Genomic DNA, 20,806 nt, shown 5'->3' with positions numbered 1-20,806 from the left:
TTTTTTTTTTTTTAATGTGAGAATGACATTTCTCCATTTCAGAGTCAATATATATCCCTTTGGTTATCTTATCTGCAGACTTTTTATTGTCTCTATTCCTTACAGGCCTTGGCACTCCTTAATGAACTATGTGATTAGAAAGATCTTAGCACCATTTAAAACTCTGCAGCTGGGAGGAATGCAGCTGGCCTCATTTGACAATGTTTCGGGAAAGCACCTTTTGAGTTAAGGATGGTTTCTAAAATGGGGTGGAAACCAGTGATGTGGGCTGACTTGTGCCTACAGTGTCTGCGGTGGTAGGCATTTCAGGGGGCGTTTTCTCTGAGGACCAGGAGGAATGACACCCAGAAGAATTCCTCTGACGATTGCCTTCCGCCTCCTAAATCCTTAGTACTKACAAAGTGATATTAATGTGGGGAATGTGGAGAAAACAGAATGGGTGTTTAAGCTGCTGCCAACGTTTCACATGTAATGTTCAAATGAGGACTGCAGGGTGATGGTTCTTGTGTTTGGTTTCTTACCAAACTTCCTGCATCATCCCTTTACAGTCTGTTTGCTACTGGTCTATCTCACTAGAATAAGGTCCCAGCCACCAGGTTTGGTGGATCTCCCTTTAAATTGTAGGTATTTCGGAGGGGCGTTCAGGGAGTAGTTGTAGGGCAAAGGATGGTATCTCTGCATTTGGGTGTCTCTGAGTGCCCTTTGCTGCCAAGCCTGCTGAATTTTACAGCACCCCAAGCCACCTTTGAATGAGTGCAGCTGTGGACACTGCAGCTCCAGTCTGCTGGCTACACTGCTCTTGGTGACTCACAAGGTGGGTTCAGGCTCTTTGGGGAAGGTCTTTCCTCAGCTGCAGCTCGTGCAGTGTATGGTTTGCAGGGTGCCTACACTTACCAGAATGGGTAAGGGGGCTGTGCAGCACACAGAGCAAATACTGCAGTGATGCTGAGCAGCTGCAGTGATGCTGAGCAGCTGCAGCAGCCAGCAGCTCTACCCACCTTGTAGGAAGGATCCTTAGAGGATAATATGGTAATGAGACACTGACGCTGGAACTGATGAGAAAAAATCTGCTGGCTAAGGTTTAAATACTTTGTGTGTGTGTGTGTGTGTGTGTGTGTGTATAAATATATATATATATGGATGGATGGGTATGGATGGGACCTGTATGGATGGGTAAGGAATTACTGGACAAAGTGAGTGAGAAAAAAAGGGTGTACAGCTTGTGGAAGAAGGGACAGGCCACGTGGGAGGAATACAGGCACATTGTCAGAGATTGCAGATGCGAAACGAGGAAGGCCAAAGCCCGGGTGGAATTAGAGTTGGCGAGGCAAGTCAGAGACAACAGGAAGGGGTTCTATAAGTATGTCAATAGCAAGAGGAAGACGAGGGAAAATGTTAGTGCACTGCTGAATGGGGAAGGGGCCTTGGTGACGGAGGATGCCAAGAAGGCAGAGTTACTAAATGCCTTCTTTGCCTCTGTCTTTACTGCTAAGACGACCCCCCATGAACTGCAGGGCACAAAGGGAAGAGATGTAAATGGGCTAGAAGAAGACCTTCCACGGGTTGAGAAGGATTGGGTTAGGGATCACTTAGGCAAATTGGACACTCAAAAATCTATGGGCCCAGATGGGATGCACCCAAGAGTGCTGAGGGAACTGGCCGAGGTTATTGCTCAGCCTCTCTCCATCATCCTTGAGAGGTCCTGGAGAGCAGGGGAGGTGCCCGAGGACTGGAAGAAAGCCAACGTCACTCCAGTCTTCAAAAAGGGCAAGAGGGAGGAGCCGGGCAATTACAGGCCGGTCAGCCTCACCTCTGTCCCTGGAAAGGTGATGGAGCGGTTCATCCTAGAGAGAATCTCCGGGCACATGGCGGAGAAGAAGCTGCTGAGGAGCAGTCAGCATGGATTCACCAAGGGGAAGTCATGTCTGACGAACCTCATAGCCTTCTATGATGGGGTGACAGGCTGGCTGGATGAGGGGAGAGCCGTGGATGTTGTCTACCTTGACTTCAGCAAGGCTTTTGACACTGTCTCCCATAACATCCTCATACGGAAGCTCCGGGAGAGTGGGCTAGACGAGTGCACGGTGCGGTGGATCGAGGGCTGGCTGGATGGCAGAGCTCAGAGGGTGGTCATAAATGGGGCCGAGTCCAGCTGGAGGCCTGTGGCCAGTGGTGTCCCCCAGGGGTCAGTGCTGGGCCCAGTGCTGTTCAACTTGTTTATCAATGACCTGGACGAGGGCACGGAATGCACCCTGAGCAAGTTTGCGGATGACACCAAGCTGGGTGGAGTGGCCGACACTCCGGAGGGCTGTGCTGCCATCCAGAGGGACCTGGACAGGCTGGAGAGTTGGGCAGAGAGGAACCTCATGAGGTTCAATAAGGACAAGTGCAGGGTCCTGCACCTGGGGAGGAATAACCCCAGGCATCAGTACAGATTAGGGGTCGACCTGCTGGAAAGCACCTCCACGGAGAGGGACCTGGGAGTCCTGGTTGACACTAAGTTAACCATGAGTGAGCAGTGTGCCCTCGTGGCCAAGAAGGCCAATGGCATCCTGGCCTGCATCAGGAGGAGYGTTGCCAGCAGGTCAAGGGAGGTGATTCTGCCCCTCTACTCAGCTCTGGTGAGGCCGCACCTGGAGTACTGCGTGCAGTTCTGGGCACCCCAGTATAGGAAGGACGTGGAGCTTCTGGAGAGGGTCCAGAGAAGGGCAACCAGGATGATTAAGGGAATGGAACATCTCTCGTATGAAGAGAGGCTGAGTGAGCTGGGCCTGTTTTCTCTGGAGAAGAGAAGGCTGAGAGGGGATCTGATTAATATGTATAAGTTCAGGAAGGGAGAATGCAGGGAGGAAGGGGACAGGCTGTTCTCACTGGTGGCCAGCGATAGGACGAGGGGTAATGGCCACAAGCTGAAGCATAAGAAGTTCCGTCTCCAGGTGAGGAGCAACTTCTTTACTGTTAGGGTGACAGAGCAGTGGAACAGGCTGCCCAGGGAGGTTGTGGAGTCTCCTACTCTGGAGGTCTTCAAAACCCACCTGGATGCCACCCTGTGCCACATGCTCTAGGTGTGCCTGCTTGAGCAGGAAGGTTGGACTAGATGATCTGTAGAGGTCCCTTCCAACCTTAAATATTCTGAAATATTCTGAAATATTCTGAAATATTCTGAAATATAAAATATATACAAAAACCTGTAAAGCCGTTATTCTTCCTGTTTTCCCATGTAGCTATGAGCTTCCCTTATATACCTGGGCTATTCAGTAAGCCATAGATCCAAAGTACCAAGTCATTGGGATCATTCACAGATGGGCTTGCTTTATCCCAGCTTTCTTCCTGCTCTGCCACTTCTCACACCCCCTGGGACTGTTGTTCAGTGATGTTCCACAGGTGTTACCTTGGGGACTGAATTGGATGAACTGGATGTTCTCGTCTCAAATTAACTCAACCCTCTCCTCTTCCCTATTTTTCCCCCCTTTTGCAGGTGCATCGTAATGACCTGCATGGTCTGGGTGTACTCTTCTCTCATTTCTTTCCTTCCTGTCATGCAAGGCTGGAACGAGATCCCTGGAGTGCATTTTGATGCAGGCAGAGAATGCATCTTTGTCACCAACTGGATTTTTGCCATTGTAGCGTCTGCCTTGGCCTTTTTTGTCCCCTTCATGGTCATGTGCAGCATGTATTTCTTCATCTACCGGGCTTCGCGGCTCAAGGCCACACGGATCATGTCTCAGACGCTGGACATTCACTACCACCCCAACAGCAAGCGGCAGAACCACCTGCAGCTGGAGAACAAAGCCACGCGGACCATTAGCATTATCATTTCTGTCTTTGTGCTCTGCTGGCTGCCCTACTTTGTCCTGAATGTTTGGTTGGCTGCCAAAGGGGTCAATTCCACCAGCACTGTCCTGGTTGACACCTTCAAGATCATCACTTGGTTGGGTTATTGCAACTCCACAATCAACCCAATGCTCTACGCATTCCTGAACCGGGACTTCCAGCGGGCCCTGAAGAAGCTGCTCATTTGCAGGCACAGGTCTCAGGTGGACATTGGAGAAGACATGGTTTCAATAGCCACCTTTTCCAAGACTGCTCCAGACTTGGAATGTAGCGTGTCAGTGCCAGTGCCTAATGGCACTCTGAAGGCCAAACCCAAGTAATAGGGATTTGGAATCAGCTGCTGGAGGCTGTGGTGGGATCAACACAAGAGCACATCTGAATGGAAGAGCAATGGGAAGGAAAATAGAGGAAGCAGAAGCTGTAATAGAACTTGAGTGTTTATTACAGCTGGAAGCATCCTGCAAGCTATTGCTTCATCTTCCATACTTTTATCAATGATGAACTTTGCTATTTTGGGGCAATTTATTACAACTAATGAAGATAATTACTGTCTCACTATTTATTTTAATTGGTATTTCCTAAGATGAATTCAAACTTCCTACTGGTAAAAAATAACTTTGATAATGTGAACTTGTCTTGTTCTATTTGTAGCCTGGTGATCTCCTACAACCCAAGGTGGGACAGCTTTTTTTTTCTGCTGCGTTTACTGTAACCGTCATCTTGCAACTCAGATCATGTTTGACAGTTTTTTGTAAGTTCTTTTGCGTCAGCCTGTGAATGGGCACTGGCATGACGAGAGAGCAGAGTTAAGGCCTATATAAAACCAGCGTACACAGAGTTTGCACAGAGTTTGAGTAACACGATTGCTTCTGAAGCACAGAGGGCCTCGGTGCTTTCATGCTTCAGCCTTAGTGTTTGGATGCATAAGAGTGGTTCAGCATTGGTCACAAATGAGCAGGGGAAATGCTGTGTGTGCGTGGATTTTCTTTGGATGCCTTTGTAGAATCTAAGACTGCTGCTTCAGTGGTGTTTGCTATGAATTATKTATGACAAGTTCCCCTAGTCCTTATTTATTCTTGAAAAGGCCCTTATGTCTTAGACCTCTAGGGATGAACAGGCCTTGCTGGAATGTTTCTCTAGAGCTCCAGCTACCCAAGGAGCTCAGAAGAGGTTACAGGTGACTGACACCAGTCAAGCAGCAGAGATGGAGAAGTTACTGGTCAAGTATAAATTTTTTTTTTTTCCACTGCGGTGTCTATAGATTGATGCTGAGTGTAACCATATAGAGCATTGCTGAACAACACAGCAATAAAAAAGGATAAATCTCCTTTCCTCTCATCACTAAAATCCCAGCAACAGTCTATGACCTGCAAGCAGAAAGGACAGAACMGATTAGCTATTTCAAACACATACAGGAACACAATTATTCTTATTAGTCTTCAGTGCTTCATTGGGCTTTAAACACTGGTTCCCTGGAAAGGAGCAGAGGAACAACTGCAGGATGACCCTGGAAAGGGAAGATTGCACCAGAACCTATCTGCAAGTATCCAACACAGGGTAACAAGAGGGGCAAGTTAGKCAAAGGCCTGAGTCCTTCCACTTCCAGCACAAGGTAGCAGGGAGGAGGGGACAGACCTGAAAAGGTGTAGCAGAAAGSAAGAAGCTGCTGCCTCAACAACCTCAGCTGCTGAAGATGGACATGAAGAGGCCAAAATCCTTGCTCCTTTAGAACCTGGCTCTGCAGAAAGAACAGCCCTAATTCATGAAGTGCATCAGCTCTCTTAGCTMCTTTAGATCTGCTAACTACCAGGAAAGGGTAAGAAGAAGAACCTCCTGATCCTCATGGGGGACAGCATGGCAGCCAACCTGTTTTGATAAATGGGACAAAGAATTGGGTTCCAGTCCAAAAGCCATCCAGGCCGTCAGGGGCAGTGGACAGGAGTACAGGACAGAGCTACTCCYCACTGCAGTGGTTCAGGATGACATGGTGGAGAAGAGGCCAAGACCWGAACTCCCTCTTGCAGCTGTGGTAGCCTGTGCTCAAGTGTCCCTTGTGGTCCTTGGCAAAGAAGAAGTTGGCAGAAAAGGTCAGGCTGATGTCCATGGCCAGAGGAAGACAAGGGACTTGTGGCAACCTCATAGTTAATTTATGAGCAGCTGTGGGAAATTCAGAAAACAACTGGTAAATGAAACATCTGATGTTCTGATGGGCCAGAATCTAGGACACAGGCAGCTGAGAGAACAAGCAAGAAAATCCTGTCATCCACTCTGGCCTTAACACAAGGCTGCAAAGTGCCACTTTGAAGTGGCACTTCAGGTGCTAGCTGAAATATCACAGCAAAGCACTGTGATCCCCTGAAGGACCTGGCTCTTGCTTCACTTTAAGGAACTGGTTTCAAAGACTCTAACTGCAAAAATTTAATCTTGGAAAACTTACTGTAAAAAACAACAASAAAAAAGCATTTATGCAAATGTTTGAAAATTATCCCCTCTTCTTCCCCCTCTGATAACACTTAAGATTATGTCCAAGCCTCCATAATCCACACCTCAGCTTTTGAGAGCTCCATCTTCCCCTTCTTCAGACAGTATCTGGCTTTAGAGTGACATATATATATAYACTCATCTTTACATACCATCTGCACTGTGGTAACTCTGAGAGGAAGGCAAAGCAAGTGAGAGAAAGTGTCCGTGTTCTGGCTGCCCACGGCTGCCATCTGCAGCACACACCAACCCAAGCAGGCACTTGAGGGTTTTTTTTTTTTTTTAATAAAAAAGTTTATTAAATCATTTAGACTTGCAAAAAGTCACAATAATTAATGCACCCAACAATTACAGCAAGTGCATTCTGTACACCACCAACCCAAATGGATTGATTCTGTATTTTATAAATAAAAATTAACATATTTACATTGAGAAATAAAAGCATGGTATTAGGCARTTAAATTAGCAGGTTACAACAAATGCCTACCGTTGATTTTTTTTAAAAAGTACAAATCTACAAGATTACATAGGACACGTATGACTTCATTAGGTTTAAATCATCAGAAGCACGACATTTCATACATATTTCTTTTTACTATGGCTGTTCCAACCATTGTCTATAAACCCTTTTTTTTTCATGGCAAAAAGATCCTTTTCCTTTTCTACAGTTTTATCAGTATAAAATGCATTCCCTAAGAACTACGATAGTGCGGAAATACGAAACAATTTCCTCTAATGACCGACTAGGGAGAGTGACCGTATGTACAGGTGTGGTACTTTTTTGCTTTAAAAATAGTGCAATTTCCAGTTTACCCACCAGGGACAAAAATGGAGTCATAGTTTGTTTCAAAAGCATCTTCATTTCAAGAGCAAGTGATCTGGATATACACTCACCAGGCTTAGAGACTGTAATTTGCACTATAAAAATACAGTATTTTAATTCTATTTACATGTTACAGATCTCTCACTTACCCAGCAAGCTGACATTTACAAACCTCAAAAAACAAAAACAAAAAAACAAACAAAMAAAAAAMCACCCCGATAAACCCAAACAAAAGATAGTGGAGCACAAAATTGGTAAGCACAGTAGCTGGACCCATCCACCAAGAAGAGTTAAAAAAATGGAATGTGAAAAGTGTAGTTACTGCCTTTCCTTGGCTGTGGGAGTAAACCAAAATCTGTCCAATGCATCCTATACATTAAACATGGCAAAGAAAGCTTAAGTAAACTATTTCCAAGACAGACATTCTGCAACATAGGTTCCTTCTGCTGAATAATCCCTTTAAAGCCCGTCGAGTGGAAGAAGGGATCCTGAGGATATTTATTTGCTTGGTTGTCTGGAATGCTTATTTCCTGATAAACTCATTGTCCGTGACCTCTGCCTCAGCACTGGTTTTGCTGGGAGTTCCAAGTCTTCAAACACAGGATTCTCTATGATCACTGCAGCCTCTGGTCTCTCCGTGGGGCTTGGAGAGAGCATGTCCTTCACCATGGTGTACTGAAAGACAAGATGAGATGTGCTACATGAGTTCACAAACTCCTCCTTCTTTAATGTTCCGACTTTAACTGTTGCTGTATGAACAACTGTCAGATGCTCCCAAGTGCTTTCTTAGTGATTTGGGTATTAGTGCTTCAGGACAATACTTAGAAGTGCATTAAACCTTTCAAAACACATCGCTGTGCATCCACTGCCTACTTTTATTATCAAAGACTATGCTCTATCTGGCAGATCAAATCWGACCCAAAGGTCAACTGAGTGATAAAACCTTTACATTATTTGCTATCAAAAGAATTCAAAAATCTTGAAATTTAACTTATTGGCAAATTTTAAGCATCAGATTTAAGCTGCCACATGCACTAGTTTTACAGTGTGAGCTGGAGTTTGCCTTGAACTACGTAGGTAGTTTGAAGATATGCCTCAAATCCCATCACCTGAAGCACTTTCCAAAACATCTTGGAGTGAGGAACAGCGTGTCCTGCTCCTGCAGAGCCCAGCATGTTCCCCTAGCCCCCTGCAGCTGTGCAGGAAGAGAGGGTGGGTTCTCAACTCCTGTGCTGAAGCCACCATGAAACATGGAAGCATCTCAGTTTTGAAGAGGGTTTTAAACCTCCTCCTTACCTGAAATTTTACCACTTTAATCATACAGTTCTCCACTTGCAAGATCCAGTTCCTGGAGCTAGACCCCATACAGCCACGATGCTCCCTGTCTACAACTCTCAGCACTTCATGTACACGGACTCATTGCAAGAAATCATGTCAGGATTTAGGGGAAATGTGTGACAAGAAGTGACAAAAGGAAGTTGCCTAATATCTTGGAGCTACTTATAGTTAAACTGCACAACAGAAACACCGGCACACATGGAACCACAGAATGGCTGGGGCTGGGAGGGACCTCTGGAGATCAGCTAGCCCACGCCCACATCATAACATTTTAATTTTGAAGCATCAAAAAGTACTGGACAGAGAAATGCATCCTAAAGTCATGAAAGCTAAAACTTCTACATTTTCTACTTGGAAGACAAATCACAAAAAAAAAGCTAAAATTACTAGCATCAGATATGCTTACCTCTTGTGCATACTTCTGAGTAAACAGTGATGGGAACTTCAAATTTCTGACATCACTTAAGGTCTATAAAATATTAAGAAAAGCACTTAATTCTTCCAGAATACCATTTCCCTACAATATATTTTTATTATTTTTATTATTTTTATTTTTATTATTTTTATTATTTTTATCAAAAGTACGCCAACAGATCATCCTGATAAAGTCTTGCTTTTAATTATCGTTTTAGTGGTTCAAGCTACAATGTGCTTAAATGCACACACTACTCTTTCCCTATGAACACAGTCTGCGCTAGAATCCGTGTTACAAGAGCTCTGATCTTTGCAATTTTAAGGCGTCCAGATGCGCAAACTCGTGCTTTCCTACTCCAGCTCTGCGAGGTCAAAACTGCACCACCTGTAAGGCAAGAGTGGTTCTTCGCCACCAGAACGGGGACACACAGGCGGCCAGGCTGTCCTGGCACCGCAATCTCCAGTCCCTAGTCGGTGCTGATGGGCTCAGGGGCAATCAAAGACAGCTCAAGTGTTCCTGCAGCGCAGCCGCTCTCCATTGGCACCGTTCCTGATACGTTGGCTCCATCTAGTGACAATGTTTCACATGTTCAGCTGCCTAATTTGCAGTAAGCTGCATTATTTACATAAACACTCTAATTTCCAGCAAGCCATGACCTGCTTTGGCATGCTCCTAGACCAGAAAGCCAATATKTAGCACTGTGTGTCTTTTAAGTATCCCCTTTACAAAAGAAAAGAAAAAAGGCATCAAATAAASAATTCTGAAATAATAAAATACTTCTGAAGTTAAAGTCAATCCCCTACTATTTCACTATTAGCTGAYTGCAGTGATGGCTAACAGTCACACTTCAGAGCAAGATGAAATTGAGTTCTAAACAGCTAAAAAAATTTACCAGTCAATCTGAAATCTGATCTGTTCTCAAACATCTAATTTGGAAAACAATCTCCGCTGCCACAGAGTAACCGCTAACAGCCTGAGACAGAGAGGCCTCTTGCATTTCTCCTCTGGGAGTTTTTCTGCTCATCAGACACTCTAAGGATTTGCTGCACTGCCTGGTCAAGCATGGAAGAAAAATTTTGGGGAATCTGAGGTAATTTAGGATTCATTTTCCTGATTGCTTTGCTTCTGTATTCAGGGCAGATATTGGAAGGGCAAAGCTCTTATAGTCACCACTGCTTAAGATCTTTATGGTCAACTTGATGGTCAAGTTAAGCAACCGCAGTCCTCTAGAATATGCTCCTGTGTGTCATATAAGTCTAGAAGGCTTTAGCWGAAGAATGCATGACCAGCAGAGATGAAGCACTTGGTCAGGCGACTTTCATGGTTTGGTTCAAGATGCTTTTAAATCTCTGCAAAAAAAAACAGTCTATCCTCACATGAGGACTGAAACACCAAACGTATCCCAGTGACAAATACAAGTTAGAACAATTCTCTCTTCTTTCATGGATAGGTCACTGATCCCCATGTACAAGAAAAACTGGCTGTAGCCCTTGTTCTTCTGTATGAACTTGTTCCCGATGGCAGAGATGGATATCACACGTGTTTTAATAGCTGAGAAAAATAATAATGCACCATGAAACCTCCCCAATTCACAGCTGATGCAATGAGAGGTCATTTTATTACTGGGTAGATGGTGCTTTAAGATGAATAAGACTCACAGCCAAGACTTGCTACAGGCAAAGCTAATGGCAACTTCCACTATAAGTTGAGTGACAAATCACTGGAGGTGCAAAAGGAGGGAGGAATGGCAAAAACTGAGCATGGGTCAAATTCTCCAATGAAAAACAAACTGACAGGCTTGAAGTCACGAGCGTATTTGTTGTTGAGTTCCTGAGTGTCGTAGTTCAACAGTTTCTCTTACTTGGCTTGAAAATGGAGGAAATTTGTAAAGAGATTAGGGCCTCAACTGGATTGCACACATAGCAAGACTCCAATTTATTCCTGGGATTCAGGAGGTCTATACAGAGCTAAAAAAGAAGCTCTGTCCTCCTCTTTTCAAAAACAGAGCCACGAACCACCCCTTGCAAATGCTTTTCCAAGTGAATGGAGATTTTATACAAGTGACCAAACAGCAGGTAATCCTTGGTAAAATACCTACCCTGACTCTCTCCATCTGTGTGCTGAAGGGGTAGAGCAACTCAAAGAGAATCAGCCCCAAAGAAAAGATATCCACTTTGTGCGAATAGGTGTTCCCATAGATCTGAAAACACAAACTTAGGGTTAGGTCAGTCCAGCTCCTCACTGCCTGGAAGGACACACTGTGATCAAACCCATTCAGTCAGCCCACGAAGCGACTGGTTCTGTGCAGAGCTGAAAGCCTCAGGGCAGCTTTTCCATCAGCCTCCGGGCGCACAGCCCAACTTCACCGAGGGAGCAGGAACCAGCGAGTTCTGGATCATCAGCTCCCCTTGGCAGACACGACTGCCAGGTAAAGTGTTAAAGTGCTTAAACCTCATATATCTCAGTGTGTTCCTTCCCATCTACCCTGAATTCTTTATACAGTTGTTCTCTCTTAACAATAACAGCAAGATTCATTAATCAACGCACCTAAGTAGAAATCAGTAGCCAAACACTTTTTGCTGTGATAAACAGACAGACAGACAGATAGATAGATGGTTACAATAAAAGAATTTAGGTAATCTGACTGCAACAGGTCCCCATGTAGAAAGGGTGCCTGATGTGTGAACTGCTGGGGAATCAGCTGCTGGAGCAGGGAGCACCAACCTGTTCGGGGCTCATGTAGAGCTTCGTCCCTACTTGTCCCGTGTGTCTGGCATAGGCTGGCATCGGCGTAAGGACCGACTCCTCCTCCTCGTCTTGGTCCATAGCAGTTACCAGTCCAAAATCCCCAACCTTTACTATGTCATCCATTGTGAAAAATATATTGGAAGGCTGAAAAAGAAAAAAAAAATGAAGAGAAAAAAACAATATGTAACTAACAATTCTCCAGGTGTCAGTAGACAGAGCATTTGGTTCTAATTCAGCTAAAAATTTTTAATTAAAGATCACATTAGCAAGACAGGCTAAGAATCCCAGCTATTCAGGAAAAGGGAATTATTTATTCTGCATTAAATAGCCTCCTTCTTGAATCCCAGACTGCTCCTCTCTTGCCTTCCTGTAGAGGGTGAATCCCACTGCAGGAGCCTTCCAAAGTCAACAGCTCTGGGAAACAGCAGCACAAATTCATGCCATTTTCCACCAAACATGCAGCAAATTCTCCTCTCATGCTGGAGTTCTGACTCTTAATAATTTATTCTGATCTCTGAGTGTTACATGCACCCATAAAACTTCTATTTGACTTACAGCACACCATCTTAACTTTAAATTACAGATATAGCTGGAAGTCTGGGAACAAGGTCCACTCTTTGCTTGTGCTGACTGGCCCTGTGGAAAGAGCTTCTATCCAGCAGAATTAAAAGTTTATGAGCTTTGCAGYCACAAGTGCAGCAACACTGATGCCCTGGCTTAACCCTGCTTAGCTTGCTTTGCCACATAGCACTGTCCTGGCTTTAAACCATCGACAGTGGACACTCAAATTGAGGGAAATTCATACAGAAGYGCTCAGAAATGCTTTCACATCTGAAATGTGCAAGACACAAACTTTTCCATGAGGGATTTAGAAGCTACAAACTTCGTATCCTTTCCCTCCACACAATCACAGAATGATTTGAGGTTGGAAGGGACCTCTAGAGATYRCCTAAGTCCAACCCCCCTGCTCCAACAGGGACACCCAGGGCACAGGGYGGCATCCAGGCGAGTTTGGAAGACCTCCAGAGAAGAAGACTCCACAGCCTCCCTGGGCAGCCTGAGTGCTCCCCACTCGCAGTCCCAGCGAAGAACGGGCGGCAGGGGCACGCTCGGAACGGGGGCAGGTGCCCTCACTGCGACTTCAGTCAGAAACACACAACTGACTTCTGGTTTAATTATCTTAGCTGGTGCACAAAGACATTACAGATTCTTCCATCACAGTAAAAAATCCCAGGTTTCCATGTAAATGAAGGATGTAATCACACATCTGGAAGACTACTGTTCAGTTCAATTAAGGCTGCAAAAAGTGGCTTTTTTTTTTTTTTTTCAATCCTTTGATATCTCATTTGATCCAACATGTTTTTTGAGCTGCCAAAGCACGTCTGACAGCTCATCCTGGGAATAGCAGCCAATCCACCTGACAGACATAATTATTTTACTCTCTTTCAAAGAATTAGAAGTGCAACCTATCCGCTTGCTTACCTGCTTGCCTAAATTCTCACCGTCTTGTCATTAAGCTATATCTAACGAGGGGGCTCCTAATGAATATATCGCAATGTGTGCTGTTGATTTAATAATTGGTTTTAAATAAGTCTTTGACTCGATATGCACTYATGCCATCCTATTTTCACGTATGTCCAACCAGTTCTCACTAGTCAATGGCAACGAGAAGAGCTACTGTAGAGTTGGACAGGTTAGCAGAGGAAAAGCAGATTCACAGATTTGCTTATTAGGGCTGAAAACAAAATTAGATGAGACCTTTTCCAAGGAGCTTCTGAAACCAGGATAAATAAAACAAAACAAACAAAATAACCCAGCTGTTCTTTTGACCAAATTAACAAATACTAGACAAACAAACCTTTAGAATACAAAAATAATATCTTTACATGCACAGGTAGTTTTCTGAAGCATGGAAGTTGCTCATTTGGGGAGATTCTTTCCAAGTTGTTTATATCAAGTAAACAAAAAAACCTCTTGTTCCTCTTCCTGCCAACACTGAACTTAAGATGTTCCAACAAAACTCTACATAACYGCTGACTGACACCAACAGAGCTTTAAGCTGAGATCAACATAACTTTGCTTAACAGAGCAAAGACTCTGCAGAGTTTCAAGTGACTGTATTRTTAAGAAACGTTATTCACCAACATGTCTAGCAACATATTAATGTATGGATTAAATTACTTGTCTGCTAGGTTTCTCAAGCACTAAAGACTTTCAGATAGCTGGAGTTCAAGATAACTGCTTAATGCTAAAAAGAAAACACTTGGATAGGTTATGAGGTTTTCCAACTTTGGCATATGCTTTTAGTGTTATTGAACTTGAACTTTTATTTCTTTTAACAGGCAGGTCTGACATGATATTTTWATCTTTTGTTTCTACCGATACCAAATGATTACCATCTGAGGAGCTCCAACAAGAGCTGTTACCATTTCAGTATTTACTCCACTGAGGTAGGTATCAATATCTCCCCAAACAGAAATGGGAAATGCCTCTCCAGCACTTGGCAAGAGAAAAGAGCTCCAGCCCTCAGAGGTGATATATGGTGATATGAGACTCTCTTCATCAAACTCCTCTTTGATACGCAGTAAATCTGTAGATTTTGGTCACTGGTAACAGTGACACTTCCAGTACTACGTTTCAGCAAGATAAGGCAACACAGAAGAGGTTCAACAGGTACAAAACCAGTAAGTTACTCCCTATTTCAACTCTCAAATGCCAGAACTAAAAGCAACTTTCATGTACTGTACAACATTGATCATTGGTCTTAACACACTGCACCTTATCACCCATTAAAAAGATTACGGCAGTCAGCACTGACTGAGGAATTCAACTGCAGAACGGTTTACATTTCAGTCCTGGAGTAATAATACTTTTGATTTCTGTAAGCATGATTAACACTGCTGCTCTTAGGCAATATTGCTATAGAAAGCATAAGGAGAAAAATAAAGGATTATCTATTTGGTTCACACCAAACAGAAGTTTCACACCAGAAGTTTTCTTTGCCATATACCTCAGCAGTGAATGAATCTGTAAAAGCACAAACTGGAATTAAAAATGTTGTAACAAATGCAGCAGATCTGTGGCAGGTACAGGCAGTCTTGCTGTAGAAAGAGCTGAGTTGTAATGATCAGTGAGGAATGCCGATTTCCTGGAGCACTGCGCTTCCAAACTATTGTAAAAACGTTAGACTTAGCTTTTGCAACACCCATTCACAGCTAACTGATACTGTCAAATAGCCCCACATTTATATATTTATATATAAAATAATCAYATGTAATCACATGATTTCTCAGTTTAAAGCAGAACCTAAAATTGAGCTGAGGGGCAGTCGAATGCATGCATTTGCTGATCCCCAAGTCAGCAATGCAGTAAGGAGGCAGCTACTCTCTGCTGCCATTTGAATGAGACTTGTGCATATAATTTGGGCACAGATAATTCAATTGCCATAGCTCCAAAGATAATCTCACAGCAGTAAACTAGAAAATACTTGTCAAAAGGACACAGCCAGTGATTACAGTTACATCCAGAGCTTGGAAAAGTGAGGTATTCAGTGATGTTCATGCAAACAGATAAAACATTTCCTATAATATGCTGCCAATACAAACCTTGAGATCCCTGTGCATTAATCCTTTGCTGTGCAGAAAGTCAACCGCTTCAGCTATCTGCAGAAATATCTGCAGACACTCTGTCCTTTCCCTCTCCTCTATCATGCATCTTCTGCTCATCCAGTCTTTAAGGTTCTCTTTCCTGCAGAGCTGCATTTGGATGTAAAGATACACTTTAGGAGAGGTGGGTTTGACTTTTTCTGTTGTATTTTTAGAAAAGTCCAGGCTTAAACTTGTTGGCCTTGGTGGAGAAATTGAGAGGGGACTTCCTGAAGTGGATTTCCCGTCACTGGACTCTTTCATACTTGTGGGCTTATCTGCAGAAACACTTCCATCATGTGAAACATCAATTTTATCTTCCTTACTGGAAGCATTTCCGCAGCCAGAATCCTCAAACACAATTGAGGATGACGTCCCTTCCCTCAGGTTTACCACAGGGAGAGCTGGAGGGCAAACTTCAAAGGAATGACCCAGGTTGGTACCGTTGATGGTACTGTCTTCCATGTCACAGCCCATAAGAACACTGTCCTGCAGGTTTAATAGTGGATCCTTAGACTGGTGCAAGTCCCCGTTGTCTGTGACAGAAAATTCCAGAGGAGAAAACTGGCCTTCCGATGAATCAGACTGTCCGCAGGGTATCCCCACGGAAAAGGACCCTATGCTCTTGGATGAAGTGGCAATAACTTCAATGTGTTCTTTTGTAGAGAATGGCTCTGTTCTAATCTTAAATGATGGAACGTCCATTGGACTGGGAGAACTGAGCGGCCAGTCGGTGCTATAAAAAAAGAATGGAAAAAAATGAACAAACAGATCAATACTACAGAACCTCATCCCATCATAAATGAATTTTCAGAAGACTGTGTTTAAACAACTGCTTGCTTTGAGCACAGAAGGCGTCTTAACATAATAGGAAATGACTCTGAGTGTGGGAATCGCTAATAGCCAGAATTCAGCATCCATTTCTCTCAGTGAGGATTATGTTTTCTCACTGAGATAAACGTATTGTGCTAAAATACCTCACGAACGATAAAAGAAAACCTAGCAAACTCTGCTCCCTGCCTCCCTCTGTGCAATCAGATTTATCTTCAGCTCAAAATATTCACTTCTTTTGAACATAGATTGCCACGTTGGAAGTTAGAGCTGTGAAATGTTAATTCAGTCCCTGAAATATAAAGGTCAATGTATTCCAAAAATTCGTAGGCATTTTAAGATGTTACTATGAGATCACTATATAGTCTCATATTAAGCCTCCTTCCCTCCTTGACACCATTAACTGCTGTTAACATAAATTCACTTTTTTGTTTACTTTCAATACTCTCTTCATCTTCTCTTTTACTTAATATTCTGTTTTTAATCTAATTCTACCAAGCGCTATAAAYCACTCAAATAAACCAAGGGAACAAACAGGAGGAGGACAGCAGTAGCACAGAACAAAAGATGACAGAAATAGCAAGTCTCAGTAACAAAAAATGCCCAGTCTTCTATCCACCTAAAGAAGAAAAGTTAAATGAAGACCTATAGTGTGTTCCCCACCCACCCTAAAAAAAGGCCTTAATACATCCCTAATAACCTATTATCTCTTTCTTGACTGATGTCTCCTTCTTATTAGATAGTCAATCAGTTCTCTCATTCTGTTGATGAGCAACAACATCATCGTAACATTCAACTGATACAAAAATTCCACCTGSTCATCCCATGAATGAGTTACCTGTCGTCCTTTAGCCACTGTTCATCCATCTTCTCCTGCCACCGCTCCGGGGGAGCTTCCAGCCATGCGTTGAAGTACCGAACGATTCCCGGGTGCTCGAGTTTAGCCAGCGCCTTAACTTCCCGCATCACCTTCTCACGAGCCAGCTCCCTAGGGGTTCGGGTGAGGAGGGGGAAAACAGGGACAAGGTCACATAAAGCAACAGCACACAACAGAAATTTCTGCAAAGGAATTTAACCAAAGCTAGCCCAGTATAAAGCAGCCTAGTAGCACTGTTCTTCACACCAAGAGACACATCTGCCTTTAATTCCCCAGGTTAGAAGTGTGGGGGAGCAGGATATGCTCATAACAGCTAATTATTTAGTCATCTCTTTTCAAATAAGTATGGGCAACAAAAGTTAGAAGAAAAACTTCACCTTGCTCCCAGCTCTTTACAAGGATAGGAAAAAGGTCCACTAAATGGCAATACTCTACTAGGGATGTAGAAGACACTGACACGAAAGGTGATAGACCACTACACCTTAGTGTTTATTACACCTTTCTTTAATTGGCAGAACTTTAGGAGACTGTGTAAAGACTATCTCCATTTTACAGGTAGGAAAACAGGTAGCCTGGTATCCTACAAAATCTCTCTTCATGAGACTGTAACTGGTTCAAATGAAGCCAAAAGAGCTTTATTGAGTAGATTTAAATGTTATAGGCTTGGAAAAGAAAAAAGCAGGCTACCTTAGTTTTTTGAACAAAATCTTTYATCTTAAATAATCAGACTTATTTAACACATTTAAAAAATAGTAATTCTAGATTTGATAGCTTTACCCCCTCCCTCTACTGGCCTGCCTGTTGCTGTTCTAACTCGAGATTTCCAGAAGCAGTGTCTCCCATCTCCCACTAAAAGGAAGTGCTGCAAGCTCTGTGTAGGGGAATTCAGCAGCATGGCTTGACCACCTATGACTGAAAGAAAAGGTAAGGGTTGTGGGACCAGAAAATGAAACAAATGGACAAATGGAGTCAGAAAAGCTGAAGAGGGAGRAAAAAAAAAAAAAAAAAGGTGGAATAGGAGAGGTAAAGAGAGGAAGGAGAGAAGCAAATTAACAGTGCTACAAATCACCGGTCCTGTTATCAAAGGCTTTATTCATCTAGGCAATCAATGGAGATCCCATGGAGCCATAGCATCCTTTCGAGCGTCCTGCTATGTGAGGATTTTAGCCAAGCAGGTCACCCTTCTGCTGTGATTACATATGCCAAATTCTCAATGCCAAAACTCAATCAGCCCCCCAGTAAAAAAAGTATGTTATTCATCCTAACATAATAATATCTGGAAATTAATTCAGGAACAGATGGTTCAGTGTAGGATTGGATTCCACACCTCATTACTTTGTCTGTATCTCAAACTCATTCATTACCTGTTAGGTAAACGGATCCTTTTGATAGCATAATTGCAGTCATCTACTTTATTTTTGGCTTCAAAAACAACTCCAAAACCTCCGCGACCCAGGCACTGAATTGGTTCAAAATCTGTCAGATACCTGGAGGGAAAGAGAGTGTCACAGAGGGACAGGAGAAGGCGGGGAGGATAGTGGAGTAAAAATGCATTAGTCAAGGATACTCATGAGCCATTCTGGTTTTCTAAGGGTGAAATATTTCTCTACAGGCAAAAAATGTTGTGTGACTTCCAGCATCTCTCTTGTCTTTTTTCCGGGCTCAGCCACTGATGTCATCAGGGGTTAGTTGTTTATGAAATGGACAGTTGCTGATTACGCACTTAGGCGGCGTCTAGCACGTTCCCAGCAAGACTCCTTACAGCAGCACATAATAAATTGAGAAGCTTTTAGGATTATTAGGTTGTGTGCTTACTGTCAAGATCAGAGGTATTTAGCTTAGGTCCCTATCCTTGTAACTAGATGGCGACAGCCAAGCATCTAAATCACAATTTCCCTTTAAAAAATTGCCCYCTCTCGAGCATTTTTGCTCCCAGTTCTTCTATGCATCTTTTTTTGAAACATCACTGCTTTTCTATCTCATAACTCTTCTTATTCTTATTTTAATTTCTAGTGACATACTAGTGTGATCATTATCTAGTGTTAATACTAGTGACATACACCTAGAAATTCTTCTGTCTTAACCAATCTTGCTCAAAAGAGTAGCAAAGGTCCGTTTCAAATATAATCTGCTCATTTTATCCATAAAATACCAGAAGTTTCCATCTCCAACTCCTTACACAGCAACACAGAAGCAGAAGGGTAAACAGTGAGGACCTCAAGGGTCAATTTTCCATTTTAGGGAGAAATGTGGGAACAAKCMCAAACAAAGGTATCCTGTAGCCTCTCAGTGATTGCCATCCCACTGACAGCACGGTGACAGGGTTCTGTGTTGCATTTGACACTTATTCYGTGTAGTCTGAGAGCAGCAGAAAGAATCAACAAGTACAGACTCTCCAGGTAAGGTTAGTTCTCACCCTGACCAAAACACTTCAGCAGTTTTGTTGAATTGTGGTTACTTGAGCTCACCTTGACACGTATCCAGAGTTCTTGACATCATTCCAGCTGCTCTCTTTAACATCTCCACAAGTGGGCTCATATTTACTATCAGTCTGACACTGTGTTTCAGATTCCTTTCGCAGCTACCAAAACAAGAACAACAAAAGTCCTTAATGCACGAGATCAATTTGTCCCTTTACATACGGCATTAAATCACTTCTGTGCAACTCACATATTGTTGAAGCAATTTATTTGCTTGCTACAGCAGTTAAGCGACATGTACACAGCAGMTGACAGCTTTCACAGAGAGATTAAATAATAAATAGAATAAATTTAGGCTTTTGATTTTGCTATTTCATTAGTTATTAACTTATTAACACCACACACTGAAAACCAAAAGGAAAGTCTAGAAAGTCTAGAATAATGCCTGAGAAAAAGCACTTACTCTGCTGTGAGGATGGGGATGAAAAAGTTTGCGTACGATAAAGGTTGTGGCCACAATGCAGAACACAATAGTGCCAACTATTTCTTTCCACCAGTGAAGCAGAAGAACAGGGTCTTTTTTGCGAATATTCTTGTAATTCATTTCCTCGTAAAATCTAACGGTGATCTGGGTGCTACGTTTATTCCTTTCTCTCTTGAAGTAAGGTAAATAATAACCGTTATCTGCACATAAAGGACACGAAGAGGGAATATATTAACTTGTGGGTAACTACCAAGCAATCTTGTCTTGTTATTAATAGGCTTTTGCAAGAGGCACGTGGTATTCCTGTTTGCATGTCCTATGATTTTTTATACAGCTTATTCCATAGCTGAATTCAGGTATTCAAAGCTGTGGACTTTGAACTATGTCACGTTAGGTCTCCAGTCACAGTTCATTGCTGAGGCCACTGARAGACTTCAGTGCAGGAAGTCTGCCATAGAGAAAAGCTATGCAGCAAGGCTGAACCTCTAGCAATGCTAGCAAATTCTGGTCAAATAAAAAAAAATCCACCAAACAAAACCCAAAACAACAAAACCCACCAACTTYTTCACTACATATAGCTATGGCTGGTAATGACAGTACACACTTTTGGAAAAGTGTGTACTTCTGGAACAGGCTGCCCAGAGAGGTTGTGGAGTCTCCTTCTTTGCAGATCTTTAAAGCCCGCTTGGACGCAGCCCTGTGCCACGTGCTCTAGGTGACCCTGCGTGAGCAGGGGGGTTGGACTAGATGACCTCTGAGGTCCYTTCCAACCTTCGGCATTCTATGATTCACACAAAACCTGTGCAGTGGCAACTTCTGGCAATGCAAAGTGCTCTGTGTAGCACTGACAGCACAGGCAATTTGGAAGTCCTGGTYTGGGTAATAATTTCCTCCTTCGTTAAATGTTAAAA

The 20,806-nt window shown here is 43.1% G+C and overlaps 2 protein-coding genes across 3 annotated transcripts in view; one reads left to right on the top strand and one right to left on the bottom strand.

Annotated features, from left to right (window-relative positions):
* LOC112943064 (octopamine receptor-like) overlaps positions 1 to 4,468 on the top strand; it is an 11,616-nt gene extending 7,148 nt beyond the window's left edge. For both annotated transcript variants that reach the window (XM_026034158.1, XM_026034160.1), the window contains one exon: positions 3,479 to 4,468. In XM_026034158.1, coding sequence (XP_025889943.1) covers positions 3,479 to 4,154 — 676 coding nt within the window. In that variant the 3' untranslated portion in view covers positions 4,155 to 4,468. The remainder of the gene's footprint in view (positions 1 to 3,478) is intronic.
* A 2,289-nt stretch (positions 4,469 to 6,757) lies between these two features.
* Positions 6,758 to 20,806, bottom strand: part of EIF2AK3 (eukaryotic translation initiation factor 2 alpha kinase 3) — a 42,396-nt gene continuing 28,347 nt past the window's right edge. The window contains exons 9-17 of the mRNA XM_026034138.1: positions 19,875 to 20,095; positions 19,460 to 19,572; positions 18,356 to 18,478; positions 16,953 to 17,102; positions 15,245 to 16,019; positions 11,616 to 11,783; positions 10,990 to 11,091; positions 8,883 to 8,945; positions 6,758 to 7,813 (exon numbers count right to left, since the gene is read on the bottom strand). Of these exons, the coding sequence (XP_025889923.1) occupies positions 7,637 to 7,813; positions 8,883 to 8,945; positions 10,990 to 11,091; positions 11,616 to 11,783; positions 15,245 to 16,019; positions 16,953 to 17,102; positions 18,356 to 18,478; positions 19,460 to 19,572; positions 19,875 to 20,095 (1,892 nt within the window). The 3' untranslated portion in view covers positions 6,758 to 7,636. The remainder of the gene's footprint in view (positions 7,814 to 8,882; positions 8,946 to 10,989; positions 11,092 to 11,615; positions 11,784 to 15,244; positions 16,020 to 16,952; positions 17,103 to 18,355; positions 18,479 to 19,459; positions 19,573 to 19,874; positions 20,096 to 20,806) is intronic.

Source organism: Nothoprocta perdicaria, unplaced genomic scaffold (genome assembly GCF_003342845.1).
Source record: "Nothoprocta perdicaria isolate Ctin4 unplaced genomic scaffold, notPer1 scaffold_14, whole genome shotgun sequence".
NCBI classification, from domain to species: Eukaryota; Metazoa; Chordata; class Aves; order Tinamiformes; family Tinamidae; genus Nothoprocta; species Nothoprocta perdicaria.
Note: the sequence above shows the minus strand (reverse complement) of the source record. Positions and strands in the feature narration are given on the sequence as shown.